The sequence below is a fragment of the Sciurus carolinensis genome, chromosome 14 (assembly GCF_902686445.1).
Source record: "Sciurus carolinensis chromosome 14, mSciCar1.2, whole genome shotgun sequence".
NCBI classification, from domain to species: domain Eukaryota; kingdom Metazoa; phylum Chordata; class Mammalia; order Rodentia; family Sciuridae; genus Sciurus; species Sciurus carolinensis.
Genome location: NC_062226.1, coordinates 17,730,463 through 17,752,236, shown reverse-complemented (window position 1 = coordinate 17,752,236; position 21,774 = coordinate 17,730,463). Strand labels below are relative to the sequence as shown.

Genomic DNA, 21,774 nt, shown 5'->3' with positions numbered 1-21,774 from the left:
GTACTTCCAAGAGGGTGAAGTCCTCAAATTTCCAGTTAAAAGAGCTTCATTTTGCTGATGAACAAAATGATATTGAAAAACGGTAAGAACTCATGGATAATTAGGGGGCACACAAACAATAAGCCAGTGAGTGTGTTATGAGTAAGAGCCAGGGCAGAAAACCCAAGGCCAGGGCTCATCTTTCCAGAGTCCTTCATTTGTGCCCTATTTTCTGGTGTTCGTTGATTTATTTTTTAATTCTTCTGTGAATCCCAAGTACCAACAATGTGCTCATTCTCTGTTCGTTTCTGGGGGTGCTGGACTAAACAAGCCCCAGTCCCTGCCCCCAGGCTCGGTCCCTGGGGTCGGCAGAGGAGGCTGGGGATGAACGGAGTACTGTGATCTCAGAGGATCCCTGGAGCTGTCCCCGGGAGCGGACCGCGGAGCCGCATCCGAGTACTTCCGTCCGTGCTCCCCAGGCAGGAGGATCCAGGCAGAGGGAACCGCAAGGACACAATCACAGTCCTGAAAAAGCACGTCTCATTTTGAGAAGGACAAGTTGCCTCCCTCTCTGGAGCTGAGCGCTCGCACGGGTAAAGTGGGCGGTGCCTGTGGGTGGGGTGGGCTCAGGTGCCACTGCCATGTGGAGAGGGGCAGCAGGAGAAATCAGCCCCGAGAGAACAGCGGCCTTGGGGCCAGAGAAGAACGTACAAGGCACAGGTCTGAAAATCCCCCAGGGCACACCTGGCTGTGGCTGTGGTTCATCCTCCTCCCTGTTCAGCCCTCCACACCCACTCAGACACCCCTGCCTCCAGGAAGCCCCGCTGGCTTCCCCAGGGCGGATAAGGCCTTGCCCGTCCCACAGCTGCCCCTGACTGTGTAGGCATGACTGCTGTGTGTCAGTGTCGTGGCCCACCTGCCATCCCTGGCAGCTCCTCAGCCTCTCCAGTGCCAGCATAGGGCTTGGCACACCCGGGGTCCTTGGGAACGTGTCAAATGACTCCAGGTCCCCTGGCTGCCCAAACAGTGCTCCTCACCTGCCGAGAGGGTGATGGTGCTGAGCTTCACACGGTAGAGGTTGCTCCGGACCCGCCACTGCTGCACCATGGGGTAGCCCATGGCCTCGTCGTACCTGATATCTCCTGGGGACAGAAAGAAAATGCCACGTGAGCTTGGAAATTAGCTGCTTCACACCCAACGCCCACCCTGAAGCTCTCCCTCTGGTTTCTGGTCACCTCTTCAGTGAGCAGAGGCTTGGCCTTTGAGCGTGGGCTTTCATTTTATCAGGACCCACCTCCAGCCGTCTGATATCCTTACTCTTTCCCTCTTGCTTGCAAGTTCCTTTTCTCTACTTGATAGAGCAATCTCAGGTCAGATGTCCATCCTACCTAACTCCATTGGCAACTTTCCTTGGGGAATGCTAGACATCTCCGTGTCTCAGTTTCTCCACGTGACACTGCAGCTTTCTCTGCTGACCTTGTCTCTTAGGCATGTTGTGAGACGTGAATACAGTAACAGAAGAGGAAGGGCTTTGGTAACCAGAGAGTCTACTAAAGTAGACCAGGGCTCTGCAAACTTCAGCCCATCTGTTACCTGTTGTCCGTTGGTACTTTTGTACAAACTATGTGACAGAGCTGAGAGGCTGCACAGAGAGCACTTGAAAAACCCCACACATTTATTATCTGTGCCCTAATGTTTGCTGACCCCTGTGTAGACCACTGTTTCTTGACATGGAGACATAGATAAGTTTCCCATTTCAAGGAAGAGTGAGATACACTGGCTAAACAAACTATTTCCTCAGCACCTTGAGTAGATGCAGTCAATGCTCCGTGAAGGTAGCGTGCAAACTTCTTTGACCATGGGTCTCCTTTGGCACAGAGGGATTCTAGGACTCCTGTTGCATAGAATGCATTTTGGGAAATTATAGATACACATAAACAAAGAGAAAACACAACAAAATATTAACAAACTGTTAACTCGGGGAAGCGGGTATATGACAAATTCTTGCTTTCTGTTTTATATTCATCTCCATTTTTTAAAATTTTCTGCCCTAAGCTTTGCAAACTCTTCTTTATAATCTGGGGGGAAAAAAGCATTAAAAAAGAAATGCTGGGCACGTCAGCAGTTATTATTATTGTTGTTATGTATCCGTGCTTTCTTATGCCTCTGCAAGTAACGGACACATTTCCTATCCTTTTCTCTTGTCCCCTGGTGAGGAGGCACTTAAAGAGATATTTGATATCAAGATTAAAATGAGAATCTCATTGGAACAAATGATTTCTTCCTGGACATTACAGCGGTATTAAAGCTGTCCATTATTGTCAACTTTTTCTTTCCTCCTTAGCCTTTTCAGGAATAATATAATTTTTTCAGAGGCTTTCATTTTAAAGTAAAATATTCATGATCCCCAAAGATATGTCCACTGGAGCGAGGTGGTTTGATTATAAATTTGTCCTCTGTTTATCTGTTCTGCTTCTCCTGTCCTTCCCTTGCAGAGGCTGAGGAGAAAAAGAAAGTGGGAGGGGGGAGGAGAAGAGGGCAATGTTTCTGACGTAGGGCAGAGAAAACGGTCTGCCCAAGAAGACTCAGACACCAGGCCAGGTAACCTCCGCCCCTTCTGCTACTGCTCATCCAGATTCGAAGGTTGGCAGGGGTATTGGCAGCCACGGCCCGTCTCCAGCAAAGGAAGGCTGAACACTTGGATGCAGGCTGCTGAGGAAAGTTCTTCCCTGGGTGGCATTATGTCCAAAAGGAGAATAAGAACATACATGCATCCTACTGTCATGGACCACAAATTAGAACAAATGAAAAAATTAATTAAAAAAAGAACAACAAAAACTTCTTCTGATTTTCAAGTAATTTATAAAACCATCTTCTCTGACTCTTACTCTATCCCCAGGCCCTTCTCCATAATGGTTATCACTTACTATCTCCCTGGTCCTTCCTGGAGAATATTCTCCAATGGAATGTCAGTCTTCTGTGGCCAAGGCTGTGGTCTGAATTATTCTCACTTCCCCTGCAAAGTCTAGAACAGACTCTGGCACATAGTAGGCTCTCAATAATTACCTATTGGCTGGCTGACAGATAACACTTTGGTTCCATTCCTGATCACAAACCCATCCCAGGTTCTTACTCTACCTCTGGCTACCTTCACACCTTCACACCTAATCTGCTCCACATCCCCACTTTGCGGGGAATAAGGGATGGAATGGAATGAAGCTCTGGGCTGGGGGAGGAATTTTTCTTGGCCATTAAATTTAAAAAAAAAATAGCCTCTTGAACTCCAACTGTTCCTTATCAGAAAACTTGCAAAGATTCCTGAGTCCAAACAATCATAAAAATGTGTGGCATTACCAGAGAACCATAGCAAACCAAGCAGGTTATGTACGTAAACTTCATTTCTTACCATAGTCCTGAAAATTTTATTTTACCTCATTTTTTAGAAAGAGGAACGGAGACTCAAAGGAAACTGCCCAAGGACATACAATGGTCAAGGATAGTTCCAGGGACTTTTCTGTCAAAGAAAATCACCTCCCCATGAATCAGGGAGAAGTCTACTCTCAGAGGTGGTGAACTGCCCACAACTGGAGGTAACCAAAGAGGGACAGTCCCTGAGCAGGGATATTGCAGACATGATTCCTCATCAGTAAGGGAGATTCAACTAGATGTCCCTTATACTCCAAGTTAGCTCAGGAATGATATCGCTAATAAGTGGGTGATGACACATAATGGGGGGTGGAAGGGGTTAGTGTTGGGGTTGGAGTTGGGTTTAGGGAGGGGGGCAGGAATGGAGGAAGGAAGGACTGTATAGAGGGAGGGGAGGGGTGGGAGGGGTGGGGGAGAAGGGAAAAAAATGGCAGAATGAATCAAACAACATTACCCTATGTAAATTTATGATTACACAAATGGTATGCCTTTACGCCATGTACAGGCAGAGAAACAACATGTATCCCATTTTTTTACAATAAAAAAAAAAAGAAATTCTATGATCTTAGGAAAAATAAAAATTAAGGAAGGCGTGGAAGTTTTTAGGCACATTTTACCAAGCACTCTCACATACAGGACTTCATTTGATCTAGATCTGGGTCCCTCTTTGAAGTAGGACAGGTCAGGGAGGTGATATAAGATAGTGGATGAGGCAAGACTAGGCTCCACCCTGACACATCCATAGGTGAGCCAGGTGACCTCGGAGAGCTTACGTGACCTCCTTAACGTTAACCCTTGCAGAATTACATGAGATAATGCACAAAAAGGCTTTGACCCCAGGAGACCCTGGACCCAAGTGAGAATTCTCCTCTATCTATGCATTTTACACAAAAGCCTAACAGAAGATAGCCTAAGGTCTCCCAGAGCCTGCAAGTGATAGGGAGGGCTCAAAACTAAGTCACACTGACCAGTCAGTCTCTCTGGGCAGTGGAGCCCACCCAATTACTCTATCACAAAAGCTCAAATATCTTAGGAAAGCCGCCATCAAACAGGCAGGAAAGGAACTGGGGGAAGACAAGGAGGAGCAGAAAGGCAATCTGGGTGGTGCAGAAAAGAGGAAGCCTCAGGAGAACCCACAGAAGACGTCTTCCCAGGAGCGGGTGAGAGAGAGGTTGGGGGGGTGAGAGCTGCAGACTAAAGTGGAAAGGACAAAATACTTGGTGCTATGGCATCAGGGTCTAGTCCTGGCAGTATGCTGTGTGACCTTTAGCTGGTCTTCACCTCTCTGAGTCTACATTCCTTATCTATAAAATGGGGAAAGTATACCCAATGGTTCCATGCTGACCTACAAAAACAAGCTCGAAGGCTTTCAAGAGGCAGAGGCTCTTAGTTGGAAAGTACACTGATTTCATGTTAGAATGATTTAAAAGTGAACCTAGAAAACAAATACTGAAGGTAAAAGAAACAAAAATCAGAAAATTGTCAAAAGAGTAGAGCAGGTTTTGATACTTGGATACAGAGAATGAGAAAGGACAAAACATTGTTCCTGTTCTCAGAGAGGCACCTGCCTGTCCCTGAAGATTGTCTTGGTCCAGAGTCCACGGCCTCAGTAAAGCCCCTCATTCGACATTGCTGGCAGTGGAGCCCCCAAAATGGAAGGTCCTTTTCCCACCCCATCCCTCTTGAAGGAGGAGTTCTGGCTGGGCCCCTCTTAGGTCTGCTGATACCACCTGGAAGCCGGGCGTGGGGCCAGGGACCTGGGGAGGTTCTGACACGTGGTCTTACCAGTGAGCAGCTGGAGGTCCGGGAGGGGCTCGGAGAGGACCCCCCGGCACTGTTCCTCCACAGGCAGTGGGATCACCAGCAGCCCGTCAGCCAGCTGGGGGAAGTCCTTGATGAAGTTGTTCTCCCTGTGGAGAGGAGCAGAGAGACCACCACGTTGAAGGAGTCGGTGCATCTGTCCGGGGCCACAGGACGGGGGCAGGAGGCTTGTGGTCAGAATCATGCGTGGCTGGGTGGCTTCCTGAATCCCAGCTCTGCGGACTCAGTGCTCATGACAGGCTCTGGAGTCAGCAGGCTGGGATTTCAATCCTGGCCCCAACCACTGATGGCCTGGGTCCCAGCAAGCTCTTGTATCTCTTGGAACCTCGGTTTTCTCGTCTATAAAGTAGACCTAGGTCTCGGGCTGTCGTAAACACTCAACGGGATAAAGCTGCCCAGTGTTGAAGACGTTCTCGGATGCTCTAGAAACTGTCTAGTGGGCTGCTCACTGTCCCGTGCGTAGGCAATGACAATGCTAACCAGGATGGTAGAGAACCGGGCAGAGTGTGCAGTGTTTGAAGACCAGGGGGAAGTCCAGCTGGAGAAGTGGGGCTTGGGAAAGTGGGCGTTGGTTAAAGTGGCAGGGCCCTGGGAGATGGGTGACAGACGGGGAAATTGAAGCCTGGAGGACGAGTGACTGGTTCTGAGAACCCGAGGGTTAGTCGATCCCAGGTCTCCTCCCCACTCCCACTAACTTCATAGGGACCTCCCTCCAGCCGGGTCCTGAGGGCTAATCCCAGGGAACAGAAGTCAGGCCCCTGCAGCGCTGAGCCCGCAACGAAGGTGGTTTTGAGAGGACAATGGTGACAGAGCAGAACAGGGAGGCAGCCTTCATTCCTCTGGACAGCAGACCAGCCTGCTGAGAGAGGCGGGGAGCTTTCTGTTGTGGGGGGCGTGAGCAGGAACCCTGAGAGCCGCTGGCGTGGACGGTATCAAGGGCACGTCTGTATCACATCTGACTTCTGAGGTCACTTCAGAGTCTCCAACCCTCAGAGTTAGAGACACTAATTATAATTTAGGGAGGGAGGAGGAGGGGGAGGAAAAGAACACAAGGAGGAGGATGTCTGTCACTTCGTTTGCCACCTGGAATGGGCAACCTTGAAATGAACATCGGAAAGACGAACACAGAAATATGCGACGCCAGAGCAGTGCCTTTGAAGCCCGGACCTCAGGCTGTTCAAAAGCAGCTGTGACAGGGTCAGGTGGCCTGGGTCACCTTCCTGTCTGTACGACATCCCTACGACGTGCTCCAGGCACCTCTGAGGCCCATCACCAAGTCATCCGTTTAGAGAACATGCTCTCCGTGTCTGCGTCCAGAGGAGGTGACATGAGCACCATCTGCAACATCACCAGCATCACCAGCACTCTGTCACCATCCTCTCTATGATTTACAGCATCCTGAAAATTTGCTAGGATTAAATCTATGTTTTATCATTTTTTCACCCTCCCCGCCAAGGTAGATGCTATCAACTTTAAGTTACAGGGGAGTAATAATGAGATTCTGAGTTAACAGAGGTAGGATTTGAACCCAGGTCTGGCTCGGCCTGGGGCTACCTGCCCAGGAAATGATTATGCATGACAGCGAGTTTCTAGGTTCACACCTGCCATTGACGCAAGCTATTCCATGTGCGGCATGTCTGTCTGTAGAATCCTTCTCGCTTACGCTGGTGGCTATGTGTGAACATGGGTTCCGCCCATGTGGTTGCTCTTGGGCTTTTTTTTTTTTTTTTTTTTGGCCAATCTGGGAGCAATGTAAATAGAAAATGTAAATGGAAAAGCAATGTGAATAGAAAAGACAGCCTTCTGGGTAATGGAAGTGCCACCATGTGCTATATAACACCAGCCAGGGTTAAAGGGACTGAGTTTCCTCATGCCTCCCTTGCCATCTTCCTTCAGATGGGTGGTGGGATGGAGGGGTATTCCAGACCCTCGCCAGGGAAGAAACACAAGCTGAGCACACACTCGGGAAGTTGCTGAGGACTGGGAGCTACTGATGCAGAAAGAGGCTGGATTCACTTCTTGTCCTCCAGATCTTCCCAGCCAATCCAGGGAGACACAAATTGGCCATGCAGGACAGTCATTGGAGCCCACTCTCAGGCATCTGGAAGTGTTCAATACTTCTGTGCTCTTGTTTTCTGGGTGGGAGAGACCAGGTGTCGGGGGGTGGTGAGGTCTCTGGACATTGAACTCCCATTCTGCCCATACTGCTTCCTGGCTGAGTAACCTGGAGGAAAGGACTGAGCCTCAATGTTCTCATGTGGAAAATGGGGATCAAAAAAGCCACACGGCCTCTTAGTGGAGGAGCAATCACTTTACTGAGCACCTACTGTGTACCAGGTGCAGTTGAAAGTGTTTTACATTTAGTCTTCACCCAACCCTATGAAGTCGATGCTGTGATGACCCCCAGTTTAAGGACTGAAAATCTGAAGCACAAAGGAGTTGTATAACCACCCAGAGCCCGCAGCTAGGAAGTGGGAGGTCCCAGGAAGTCTGGCCCCAGAGTCCACTTTCCTGCATCCTTCTCAGGCTATAAAGCAGGAAGGGCAGCGTGCCTGTGGGTGCATGGAGCCCAGACAGACTGCTGCCCAGAGAAGAGGGCTCAGGTTCATTGCAACCTGACTGCACCAGGCTCTGTGCTCGACATGACCTCATGGATCCTCAGGTCAACGTCAAGAGCTGGGTGTGATGAAACGCCCCCATGTAAGCAACAGGGAAAAGGAGGCTCTGAAGGATGAAGTGATTTCTGTGGATTTCCACGCTGCGTGTATTTGGGAAACACACTCTGAGGGCAAATCTACCCTTTTCACTTTGCCACCTGGGGTCTCCATTTTACATCTTCTATGGAAATGTTTTCATAAGTGCAGAGCAGGAAAGGTAGGGCTGCCCTCTGTCCACCCATGTCCCTCTCCTCCAAGTCCTCTGCTTTCTGGTCAAATCAGCCTTTGCCCTGTAAGAAAATGTGACCCCAAATGGACAATGAGAGGAAGCACAGAGGCCGCCTCAGGAGGTCGGGGTCTGGCTCATGGTACCCCTTCTTGGATGAAGGATTTTCCCTTTGAGACTCCATGAAGCAGGGAGGGACTTGCAGAAGCGCTTGAGGAAGGGAGACGATGGAAGCCAGGGAGTTTCTGGCCAGTGTGTACGGCTGGGAGGGAGGAAGACTGGGAGGATGAAGCCCCGAGTGACAAGACAGCTACTGCCGTCTCCCAGGTCCTGGGTCCCTGGCCAGCAGCCTAGGTGATGCCTCAGTCCTGCATGGCCTCTGCCAGCAGAGGGCGCCCAGGGCCTTCACATAAATCAGCAATTCCGGAGGCAAAATGTGGCTGGGAAAAGCAGCTGCTGGGACAGTTCTGCTGGGCTGAGGACCTCAGAGAGAAACATAGACAGCAGCTGGAGAAGCCACCCACCTGGGAAAGGTGACCAGAGGGCTGGCTGGCTGCTGGATTGAACTCAGGTGGTCAGAAACTGACATCTTTTTCAAATCTCCTGTGTGTGTGTGTGTGTGTGTGTGTGTGTAGTCAGGACTACTAGATAATTAGCCCTAGTCACAGGAAGAACAATTTATTATTTACTAAGATTTATTGATTGTGTTTTGTTGTTCACTGCCTGTGTTCATGATAGTGGGTCAAGATGTTGTGTGTGTGTGTGTGTGTGTGTGTGTGTATGTTCGCGTTGCGTCATTTTAGCCCACAAGAACTCTATGAAACAACTACCCTTATGCAATATGAAATAGGGGTTAAGGAACTTGTCTGAGATCCAGAGCCAGGAAGTGGCCGTGACCAGGAACACCTCCTACCCAATGGAGCTCCTAGTTCAGTGCCTGGTACTCAGTAAGCCGTGCTCAGGGAATCAAGCCAAGGCCTGTGCTCTTGATCCCTGGGAAAAGCCGACTCATTCAGAGGTGAGGCCAGGCAGTTCTTCTGTTCACTGTGCAGTGGGGTGTACTTTTGGGCTCGTGGATTTGGTGGTTTGTGCACATTCGTGTATGCTGTATAAATGGATCCTGTTAGCAACAGGGGCTCTATTTGTTTAAACAAACATCTCTCAAAATATACCTATGAAAACTGTTCAATCTCAGTTGACATTATATGGAAATGATGGATCAAATTTAAAAACATAGTAGATCCTGGGCCCCAGGGACTCTGGGAATGAGAGTTACCATTCATTCCACATATCCATATAGAGAGCCTATCCTGTGTTAGGGACTGATCTGTGTACTAGGGAAATGGCAGTGGAAAACTGGAGGAGATGCCTCTGTTTGTGAAGACCAGGAGAGAATTCCAATTTCATATCACAGTCCAGAGGGCCCTGCACGGTCCAGCTGCCTGCTCTGGACCAAGGTTCCAGTCACTCTGACTATCCTTAAGTTCTTTTTATGGGACATGCTTCCACTCTATGTGGGTCCTTTTAGGATTTGCCTTCTCTCCAGACAGTCCCTCTCCTCTCTCTGCATCTGACACCTCCTCATCATTCAGACCACACAGCATTTCACGGCCTTTGAGGGACCTTCCCAGAATCAGTGCTGTTACCCTCTCTTCACAGTGTCTAACCTTGGACCCACTCATGGGAGACCTTGTTTGAGGCCTGTTTCTTCCATCAGACTGTGCGCTCCTTGTAACCCAAACTCTGTCTATCCAACGTACCACGGCCACCCCAAGGCCTAGCAAAACCAACTGGGTAAAACTGATAAAGAGTAGGTGTCCGATCAACCTTCGTTGAATAAATGAAGGAAGAAAACCTAGAGACAATGGCAATATGTACATGATCCACATTTTTAAATAGAAGAGTCTTTTCTGGTGTTTTGCAATAGGGTTCCAGAAGGCTTCAGGATCAAAAGGATATTGAAGATTCGAGTCTCAAATCTTAGTTCATCTACTAGAAGCTTCAAAACCCTTCCTTCTTCCCAAAACGTCTTAAGTATACAGGCACCCTGGCTCCCAAGGAGATTGGAGAGAAGGGTCCAAGGGCCTTGGGGCTGCTGGGGATCAGATAGAAACGCAGGGGGTAGCTCAGGCCTCATACAGAGGTACAGAGCTGGGCTGGGGTGAGAAGGGTGAGGAGGAGACAAGGGGTCCAGTTCTAAAATCTCTTCTTCCATGACGCCAGTCCAATTTTCCCCAGTTTGAACAAATGTTTCCTATCTCTTTTCTCTCTTGTTTGTGAACAGATTCCTGAAGTGGCCGCAGGATCTGGTGGTAGAATGTGCCTGGGCTTAGAAGTCATAAAGACATGAAACCAAATTCTGGTTGCAGTGGGGGTGCTTAAGTTCTATAAGCCTTAGTGATTGCATCTGCAAAATGGCATTGCTTTTAGTTTAAGAAGTTGGGAGGAGGATTTATATAAAGTTACTCTTAATTAGTGCTAATTTCTTTTCTTGAATCCCACAAACATTCTGAATCTCTTCAAGAGTCTCGGAGAGTCTGGTCCTGTGCCTGGCTCACAGCATTTGCCGCTGAGCATCTGCTGAAGCCTGTGGGGAGGGGAGGGGTCTCTGCCTCCAACACCACCTGCACATCACCTGTAAGCAAGCAAATCCTTCAGTCCAACAAGAATGCACGCACCATGCCTAGCTTCCTTCTGATCAGTCATGCTGACAAGAACAAGCAAGAAGACCCGGCTGCCTTTCCCACCCTCCCTCACCCTTTCCCAGGCATTCCTTCTCTCCCCCTCTTAAGAATATGTGTAAGTGTTTTGGATACATTAATATACAGCAACCAGCACGCAAGAGCCATCACCCCTCAGTTCTGGGGAAATTAGCATTTAAATTGAGGTATTTCAGAGAGGTAAATCACCCTGGATCAGCCGGGCTGTCTGCAGCCTTCTCTTACTTGGGAGTAGCTGGGAGCCTTGATCTGAGAGCTGTCGAGTTTGCAGGCAGGATCTTCTGCCTGCCTGTCTCTCCCTGTTTCCAGGCTGCCGAGAAGCCTCCCACATGGATCACATGGAACGCCCAGAGCCGAGGAGGACCTCTGCCTCACTTGGAAGCTGCGCCTCGTCCCTCAAATTGAACTGAGTCTTGTGGCAAGGGAGAAGTGTGACTTTGGATGAGTTCGGGTGTCCTTAGTAAACAAGGAGTTGGGGGACCTGTATCTCACCTGGGCTCTGCTACCCTGGCTGTGTGATTTGAGGAAGCCAACACCCTCCTCTGGAGCCCAGAGGAGAGAGGAGGAGCTGGTGCAGATGGGTGACGCAGGGCAGGAGTCTGTGCTGTTCCGTGGGCCTGGGTCTGTGGGGTTTGGCAGTGATAATAAATGGATGCTAGCACTTGCTCCTCCAAGCCCACCCTCAAGCTGCACCCTTCTGGGGAGCTGTTAGACACTGTTCCCCTATGGTCTATCTCTTAATTATAGATCTTAACTGAAGTCATTCCCCCCTGAGCCTTCCATTCATCCAACCATCTTCCCAATTACGTGTCAAGCATTGGGAATCAACAACCAAAAATTATGCAACTGTCCTGTCATTCACCTAATATGAGACTTGTGTATAAACGCTTCCTACATATGTGTGCAAGGTTAATAATACTCTTTAAAATGTTAAAACGATGCATTTCTCACTCCCCAGAAATCACATTTGTCTGTAACATGCCACACACAGAATCAGTGACAGTCAGTCCTTTGGCAGATATCAGCCAGAAAAGCAGGGGCTCACTGCTTAGCACCTCAAAGCTGCCTGTGTAGTGTGTCTAGCCAGGATGTGCTGCGAGGAAAGGTTCCCTTCCATATCAAAAGCTAGGTCTGGCCAACGCAGATCATCGGGTTTTACTTTACTATACAGTCTGCACAGTGCGCACCCCAGGGGAGTTCTCGCCAGACAGGGAAATGCGTAGAAAACCCTTCTCTCTCTACTAGTGCTGCAAGAAATTGCTGAAGGGAAAGGTCAAGAGGCTAAGAGTTCTGATGTGAGCATCCCAACAACCCCCTTCTGGCCTTTTGGAAGTGAAAACACCTCCATTTATACTCCCAGAGAAGAAGTAGTCAACAAACATTTAAGATACAAACAAGGGGTTGGGGGAAATCTTGGGGCTAGTGATCCAGGGCATTGGAGTTTGCTCCCCCAGAATGGGAGCATGGTCTGGGGGTTTTGTAAGGCCCTTCATTCAGTAAATCAGTGGGAACTCCCAGGAGAGGTAGCAGTAGGTGAGGAAAGAGGCTTGAAGTCAGCCCCCAAGTTCTGTACCCACAGCATAAAGGGATACAGCTGTTAAGCCTTCTTAGCACAACAGCTCTGCTCCCAGGGAGGCAGGGATGGTGCAGGAGGTCAGCATGTAAAGACCTAGTGACCTTGGACTTTGGCAGCGAATTCTAACACAGGGCCCCTCTCAAAGGACTACTCGCAACTCCCAGTCACGATGGATACCCGTGTAAGGGCCCAGAGTAGGGCTCACACAGGAAATCACATGGTGAGTACCCCATTTGTACCAAAGACCCTCCCCCAAGAGTGGGGAGGCAGCTTGGTAAGAGGGAGCTGGTGGGGAGTTCACCTTCGAATGGACTAAATGTTTATTCAAGATAGAAGGTTTTATATTCTTAATTGGCAAATAGAAATAGTTTTTTTTTTCTCTTAGTGACATGAAAACTTGAGGGAATGATTATGCCTGCCATAGAAAATGAAGACGATGGTGTTTTGCATATTGAGTGGTAGCAAAAAAAAATATTTGCACCCTTGGCTGTAAATGTTTTAGTCAGCTATTTTGCTGCTGTGACTAAATAACCCGACCAGCACAACTGTAAAGGAGGAAAGGCTTATTTGAGGCTCATGGTTTCAGAGGTTTTAGTTCATTCCTCGGGGCTCAAGGTGAGGCTGAACATCATGGTGGGAGAGAGTGGTGGAGGGAAGCAGCTCACATCATGGTGATCAGGAAGCAGTCTCCACTCTCCAGAAACAAAATATAAACCCCAAAGCCACGCCCCAATTCCCACCTCCTCCAGCCTCACCCTACCACTTCAGTTAATCCCATCCGGGATTAATTCACTGATTGGGTTAAGATTCTCACAACTTAGTCTTTTCTCCTCTGAATCTTCCTGCATTGTCCCACATGTGAGCTTTTTGGGGACACCTCATATCCAAACCATAACGGTAAACAAATGGTTATAGGTCAGAGTGGAAATGTTTAAGGCTCATAAGGGAAGTTCAGGGGCCAGAGGAGTGCTGAGGAGGAGCACTTGATGCAGACTGGAAGTGAGTCTTGAAGGGTTAGGAGGCATTACCCAGGGAGACGGCAAGGAAAGGGGATGGGGTAGGGTGCAGGCAAAAAGAACAGACGTGAAAAGGTCAAAAGGGGGTACAGCAGGGCACAGAACATTCACATGGTTATTCTGGAAATTCAACGACACTAGGATATAAGATGGCAAAGCATTGAGTGGAAATCAAGAATGGATAGGGGTCAGATCTTATGGGTCTTCTAAGTGATGCTGCAGGATATGGGTTTTCTTCGGAGGCAAGGAGACCCACTTATAGGGTTTTCAGCAGAAATGTAATGCCATCAAACCCGAAAGATTGTCAGGCTACAGGGTGGAAGATAAACTGGAAATGAGACAAAAACAAACAAAAAGCAAGGCTGGAAGGATGTAGGACAGTTGTGAGGTTTTGCAGTAACCAGACAAGAAATGAGGGAATCACTGAAGAGCAGAATAGAGAAGAGAGACACAGATTTGAGAGGGACTCAGGAGACAGAACCTGCTGGTCTCCATCACCAACCACATGTGATAGGGAGTAGAAGGAACTGTGGGATCGATCAGGCAGCTCTGAGCCCCCAAAGTCAAGCCCATGTCCCTGAGCTGACTCCAGTGGCCAGTTCCCCAGCTTTCCCTTATCACTGAACACCAGAGCCCTCTACACATGCCTGCGTGTATTGACCCTGCTCCGGGAACAGCCCAGCGTGCACTGGTCCTGTCAGAAGTCCTCAATCGGCCTCACTCTGCCTCTGCTGGCATCTGTCCATCAGTGTCTCGCTGTTATTTGTGACACTTGTAGAAAGATGGCCAGCTCTCAGGCCACAGTTCTCGGCTGCCCTGGGCATTTCGTACAAGCTCAGCCACTCCCAGACAGAGGTCCTCTCAGCTGCTCTTTCTTCTGTGGCACAATGAACACAATGTGAGCCCCACTCCCAGACAGCTTCAAGGATCGTGGCTGCTAAGCTGCTTCACTGGCTTGCACAATGAACCCCCTGTATGGGGTTGTTCCGATCACAGCAACGCCTCTATGAAGGAGAAGCATCATCTTCCTTATTTTTATTTCTGAAACTTGTCATTAAACCCAGGGTCTCACACATCCTAGGCAAACACTCTGCCTCTGAGCTCCATCCTCAGACTTTTTTTTTGTTTTATTTTGAGATGGGGTCTCTCTAAGTTGACCAGGTTGGCCTCCAACTTGTGACCCTCCTGCCTCAGCCTCTCAAGTAGTTGGAATGACAGGGGTGTACCACTGTACCTGGCCACTGTTGCCATTTGATAAGAGAAAAGACAGAGGCAGGGCAGAGAAACAACTTATTCAAGAGTTCCCAGGTTTGGTTTTTTGGCAGAACCAGGACTTCATCTTGATTCCTCTCCTGTCCCAATCTGTTTCCACTGGCACGTCCTACTTCACCGCCTGACAACCTCTCTGAACTGTGAACTCCTTTCAAAGCACCGGCTGGGCTTGATTTTTCCTTGCAGTTTCCTGGATCCTCTTGAGAACTTCCCAGACAGACTTCATGGTGTCGTCTTCTCCCAGAAGTGGTCCCTGAGCCCCTTCTTTGGAGGCAATGTCTCTCTGCTTTCATAAAACTCAACTCTGATCTGATGTCAAGATCACAACACTCTGCTGGGGATAGCTGTGCTCTGCTCGTCTGTTTCAGATCATGTGGTCTCTGTCACAGGGACCTGTCTGGTTCTCCTCAGAGCCTCCTCCTCCCCACAGACCGACTACAGTGTCTGGAACAGGCACGGTGCATAATAGCCATCTGCTCTGGTTGCGGCTACTGTCCCCTCTCACAGGGACTTCCCTACAGCCTGTTAACTATGCTCTCTGCTTTCAGCCTTACCCGCTCCAAGTTGTGGAGAGAATGATTTTCTAAAATGAAGGTCCGAAGCAAATGTATCACTGGACCCCGTGTTAGTGTTCCATTGCTGCCATAACAAATCACCATAAACTTAGTTGCTCAAAACAACAGAAGCCTACTATCTTAGCTCTGTCAATCAGAAGTCTGACAGAGGCGTCTGGGTTAAAACCAAGGTGTTGGAAAGCCTGCATGCTTTCTGGAGGCTCTAGAGGAGAATTAATTCCTTGGCAGCCTCCCACAGCTTGAGGCTGCCCACATTCCTTGGCTCATGGTTTTTTCCTTCCACATTCAAGCCTTAGTCAAGGCAAGTCAAACGCTTCTCACATCACCCACTCTGACCTCATCTTCTACCTCCATCTTCCATTTTCAGGACCCTGGTGATTGCATCAGGCCCATGTGGACACTCCAGGATAATCTATCTCCCGATCAGCTGATTAGAAACCCTGTTCCACCTGCACATGTACTGCTTCCTTTGCCATGTCGAGCAACCTACTCAAAGTTTTCAGGAATTAGGACATGGGGGCCTTTGTGCCCACTATACTATGGTTTCCTTTCTTTTTTTTTTCCCCTTCCTGCAGGAAGACTTTATCACCATTTCTCATTGTGTTTCCACAAGGCCTGTTCTGCCCCTCTGCTAGCACTTTTATCCTGGACTGTTGTTCCTGATCACTGTCTGTCTGGGTCACTGGACCATGAGTGCATGAGGGCAAGGACCATGCCTGTCTTCTCCACTGCTGTGCATCCAACCCAACGCAGCAGCTGATGCATGCACCAGGGGCTCCGTAAGTGCTTATTCAGTGAACGAACGGATGCCTCTTAGTGAAAGGGAAGTGTCGGGGTGGCAATCAAGTCAGCCATGCCACATCAACTTCCTGCCATTGGGCCTAGGTTGTTGCCTTAATCATCTCTGCCTTCCCTCCCAACCAATTTGCAACTCCCTTTCTTCCCTAGGAATCCAGTTGCACCAATTTGCAACTCCCTTTCTTCCCTAGGAATCCAGCACACAGAGTAAGAAGTACTACTTTAAAGCTAGTATCTACTGATCGTTTTTTAAATTTTACAGACTGCATTTTGATTCATTGTACACAAATGGGGTGTAACTTTTCATTTCTATGGTTGTGCACAATGTAGATTCACACCATTCATGTAATTATATATATACATAATACTGTCTCATTCTACTATCCTTCCTTCCCCCACCTTCTCCCCCCACCTTTTCCTTTATACCATCCAAAGTTCCTTCATTCTTCTCTTCCCCCCCACCATCCCCATTTTATATCATCATCCAATCATCAGAGAAAACATTTGGTTTTTTGGGCTTGGCTAATCACTTAACATGATATTTTCCAACTTCATCCATTTACCAGCAAATGCCATAATTTTATTCTTCTTTATGGTTGAGTAATAAAGCATTGTGTATATATACACCACACTTTCTTTATCCATTCATCATTTGAAGGGCATCTCGGTTGGTTCCACAATCTAGCTATTGTGAACTGAGCTGCAATGAACATTGATGTGGCTGTATCGCTGTAGTATGCAGATTTTCAGTACTTTGGGTATAAACCAAGGAGTGGGATAGCTGGATCAAAGGGTGGGTCCATTCCAAGTTTTCTGAGGAATCTCCACACTGCTTTCCAGAGTGGCTGCACCAATTTGCAACTCCACCAGCAATGTATGAGTGTGCCTTTTCCCCCACATCCACGCCAACACTTATTATTGCTTGTGTTCTTGATAATAGCCATTCTTATTGGAGTTAGATGAAATCTTAGAGTGGTTTTAATTTGTATTTCTCTAATTACTAAGGATGATGAGCACTTTTTCATATATGTTGATCACCTGTATATCTTCTTCTGTGAAGTGTCTGCCCAGTTTACTGATTGTTTACAACGTGCTAGACATTATTCCAAGGGTTTTACATATATTATTCCACACCTACAACAATATTGAGAGATAAGCACTCTAATTCTAATTTTTTTTTAAATGAAGCAGCAGAGACTTAAAAGAAGTTAATTGCAGAGAAGCTACAAGCTGGGTTTTGAACAGTCTAAGTCCATGATCTGAAAAACTATGCAAAAATATGCTAGCGAGTGTTTAATTTTGCTCACAAATGAAAGGTTGACTTGTTGAAAATACCAGTGCTGGAGGAATGTCCCAGATGGAAGCCCACATTAATAACAGTGACTGCAATGTACTGAATGCACACCATGTGTTAGGTGATGTGCCAGCTTTGTTTCTAACCTTCTCAACAATCTTGTAAAGTGGGTATTATTATCTCCATGATAGAGGTGAGCAAATGAAGCTCAGAGAAGTGAGTTCACCCTCCTCGAGTGGCGTATGGTTGAATCAGGACTGCCCACTTCACTCCACTCTCTCTCTCTCCAACTGCGATCATACCTGTCTTTCCTGCCCCGCCTTCACTCCCGCGCAGGTGTCATGAACACACGCGAACACAGAGTTGAGCCTGGCTTAGACCCTGCACATGCCTTCTCCCTCTAATGCAAAACGGCTTCCGCCCGTGGCGCCAAACTCACTTATGCATTCCAGGCACGACTGTTACTAACTCCTGCCCTGGTAATTGCGATCCCTGAAATTGAAAGAAATTGCAGGCTACAGAAACATTATCTTCTCCTCGGCCACTTCGCCCTCCGTCTCCTTGCCTGTGTGTGTCGGCACGGGGATTCCTTGTCCTGTCAGAACACCAGGAACAAGCTGAGTTGCGGTCACTGCAGCCTCTGGAGCGTCTTCCCAGACTTTCTCTCCAGTTGTCGAAGAGCCTGATACCTTGACATGAAACTTCAGAGCTGGGGGCGGGGGAAGTTTGACATCATGAAGCGCAACCTCTGCACTTCTCTGACAAAGTACCACCATTACCTCTGGGTTTTAGATGCTCTCAATGAGATTTGAATAGGAAATTCAGCCTTATCCCAGATCAGAGAGTCCAGACGCAGCCAAGAGATTCAAACCTAAAGCCTCTTCCCTACCCAGATCTGCAGTCTGAGGCAAGGATCCCCTTGTTCCAGGGTGCAGTGAGTAGAGCGGTCTCCTGGAGGTGCACCTCAATCAGAGTTGTCTTTGCTCCAGTCACAGCCCTGGGTCACCTCCCCCAATCCCTGAGGGGTCTGCCTGCTTGTTTTACCAAGGTCAAGGGTAGAAGTCAACATCCATGTTCCTTTAAAAATGTTTCAAGTCCAGTTAGGATCTTCATATTCTTGTGTTCAGGGCATTTTCTATTCCCAAGAAACCCTTACACACCTGTTTCACTGTACTTTCCCCAGGGGCAGGGCCTGGACAGCATAGATGCACACACACAGTAGGTACACAAAAGTACTTGCTGCCTAATGAGATCAGTGGCAGAATCTTAGTGCCTGTCTCCATCATTGCTCATGTCCCTAGTCCTGCCCTGGCCAGGCGGCCAGGACTCGAGTCCTGTGAAGCTGTGCCACTCAACTGCTGTGGGGTCTCAAGCAGGTCATTTCCCCTCTCTGGAGACTGAGGCAATTTCTTAAGCTCTGAGGTCATTTCTTCAACTAATACGGGTACCCCAAATAGCTCCAGCACACAGGGCAAAGACGAAATGAGGACACCTGTTCTCACAGGGCACTCTGTGTCTTCTCTCACCTCTTAAAGTCCTCTTGGCAGTCAGATATTCTGCCCAACCTGACTTTGGTTGGGCAGAGCATTGAAACTTTCTTGGGTTTTTGTTTCCTCATCAGAAAAATGGGAATAATAATCATCCTTGCCATACTTTCTGAGATGATAAAAAGTGTCCATAAAATGAATTGCTTAACATAAGGCCTCAGAAAAGTAGGCTCTCAATAAATGATAGTTATTGTTGCTGTAGAATGCACTACTCTATCGCATTTTAATTTAATACCCTCAAAAGGCTTTTGATTAGAAATAAGAATAATACAAACTTGAAAGCTGGAATGGATCCCAACTATTCCCAACACTAACCACAGATAGCAGACACAATTTGTCTATGTCACATGATAGAGTTATAAAAAGAACCTAGGGACATGTAACTACTAATTTAGGGTTCTTTCTCTTTGTATCATGGGAAATGTTTTTCTTTTTTCTTTTCATTTTTTTTTTTTTTTTTTTTTTTTGTACCAGGGATTGAACCCAAACCCAGGGGTGCTTAACCACTGAGCCACATCCCCAGCCCTATTTTAATATTTCATCTAGTACCAACTTGCTGAGTTGCTTAGAGCCTCACTAAGTTGCTGAGGCTGGCTTTGAACTTGCAATCCTCCTGCCTCAGACTCCTGACGGTAAATTTGACTCTCTTCTAAGCACACACCTTACCCACAACCTCTGGAAGTGTAGTTAATGCTAAAAGCAAAGCTCTTAGCATGTAAGTCAAACATCCCTCTCCTTATCACACTGGGCACTGACATTGCTGTGACTGTGTCTGTTTCCCTGAATCTAAGAGTTGAGACTGTGCCCTCTCTCTTCTTATCCAGCTCCTACAACATATTTGGCACACAGGAGGTGCTCAAAAATGTTTGTGCAATTGAACCTTTAATAGATTGGACTGTGAATTAAAGGAAAGGCATATTTCAAAACTTCCAACTTAAAGCAGAACACAAGAAAAAAATCAAAGTCACATTTTAACTAACCCTGCAGCATCAATTCATTTGTAACTTCATTCCTCGTAATAGTTAGAAAAGGAGAACATTTTTATTTTTATGTTCACATTTAAAATCAAACCATGAAGTGGACTTTGGAATCAGAACACATGGCCCTTAGACAGCTGATTCTGGTATGAATTTGTGGCTCAGTCACATCTCTGAAAGTTTCTTTTTCCCTTTTGTCTTTTCCATTCTCCCTGGGGCACCTTGGAAATCTTTCCATACAGCCACCTCTAATGAGCTTTGCAAAATGAGAAACCTGCTGTAGTAGAAGAAAATCTAATAGCAATTGCTTTCTTGTTCACTCTCTCTCCTCTTTCTCTCTCTTTTTTTATTAGTCATTAGCAATGGAGAAAGAAAACACCCAAAGGCAGTAGAAAGGCAGCAATATTTGCACATGCTTTCTGCAACACTGTGCTAATGAGGAGCCCCAACATCTCTCACATCTCTTCTTGCTGAATTCCAGCACACATCAGTTACAGTCAAATTTAGAACTGAGTTTGCATGGACATTAGCCAGTTTGCTTCATGGCCAGGGTACAGTGTGTGTATTGTGAGAGGACAGTTGTTTTTAAGCATTCATTGAAACCAAAGTATGTGGAGACTTCACAAGGAAAACAAAAAAGCAGTTAATGAACACAATTTTTGGTCTTCTTCAATCTGACATAAAAATGTAATTGAATCCAGCTGGAAACACCCAGTATCTAGTCTCCCACCTTGTTAGCAACTGGTGATGCTGTCATATACAATCGCATGATCAGGCTGAGTCTCAGGTTTTTCTGTAATAACCTTTCCACACTCTCCAAGAGAGGATCCTGAGCTGTACCTCTTACTAAGTGTGTGATACTGAACAAGTCATTTGACTTCAGAAGCCTCCAGTACCTCATTTGTAACAAGAGGATCACAATAGGACCTACTTTTATAGGCTCAAATATGAGGATTAAAAGGGACAAAAGATACAAACAGCCTGTATGCACATTGGACTGTGCAGTTACTATTACCATGGTTATTTATTTCCTGGTAAGAAGGATTAGATTGAAGTTCTGCCTCTGCCTCGTACAACTTCAGACAGGTTTTCATACCTTTCTAAGTTTCAGTTTCCTCTATAATAGCTTATAGAATTAATGAGATGGTACCTTCCACAAAGCTCCTGACACATTGTAATATGTGCTCTAAAAATGTTAATTAGTTATCATTACTATCAATGGTAATGTGGTTTAGGGTTTTCAAAAATAATATGCAGTAAAAAATCCCAAGAATCAACAATAACAAAAAAATCTCCTGAAACTAATAAGTGATTCTGACAAGATTGCAGGATACAGGTTCATGTACAAAAGCCAATTGCTTTCCTATGTACCAGTGAGGAACAATTGATATTTGAAATAAAAAGTACAGTACCAATTTACATTAGCACCCAAAATAATTGCATACATGGGTATAAATCTCACAAAATACATACACAATCTACATGAAGAATACTATAAAATTCTGATAAAAAAAATCAATGATTTAAATAAATGGAAAGAGAGTCCACGTTTGTGTTCAATATTATTAAAATGTCAGTGCTTCCCAACTTGATCTATAGATTCAATGAAATCCCAATCAAAATACCAATAGGATATTTTGTAGAAGCAAAAAACTCATTCCAAAGTTTAAATGAAAGGCAAAAGATCCAGAACATCCAACACAATATTGAAAAAGGAAACAAAGTCAGAGGCCTGATACTACGTGACTCGAAGACTTATCACAAACTAGAGTAATCAAGATGGTGTGGTACTGGTAGAATAATAGACATATAGGTCAACAGAAAGAATAAAAAGCCCCCAAAATGGACCTACACAAAACTGCTCAACTGATCTTTGATGAAGGAGAAAAG

General features: G+C 46.8%; 1 protein-coding gene across 6 annotated transcripts in view; it reads right to left on the bottom strand.

Annotated features, from left to right (window-relative positions):
* Positions 1–21,774, bottom strand: part of Astn2 (astrotactin 2) — an 851,054-nt gene that overhangs the window by 236,824 nt on the left and 592,456 nt on the right. For all 6 annotated transcript variants that reach the window (XM_047524417.1, XM_047524419.1, XM_047524418.1 and 3 more), the window contains 2 exons: positions 5,191–5,315; positions 1,017–1,121 (listed from right to left, as the gene is read on the bottom strand). In XM_047524417.1, the coding sequence (XP_047380373.1) occupies positions 1,017–1,121; positions 5,191–5,315 (230 nt within the window). The remainder of the gene's footprint in view (positions 1–1,016; positions 1,122–5,190; positions 5,316–21,774) is intronic.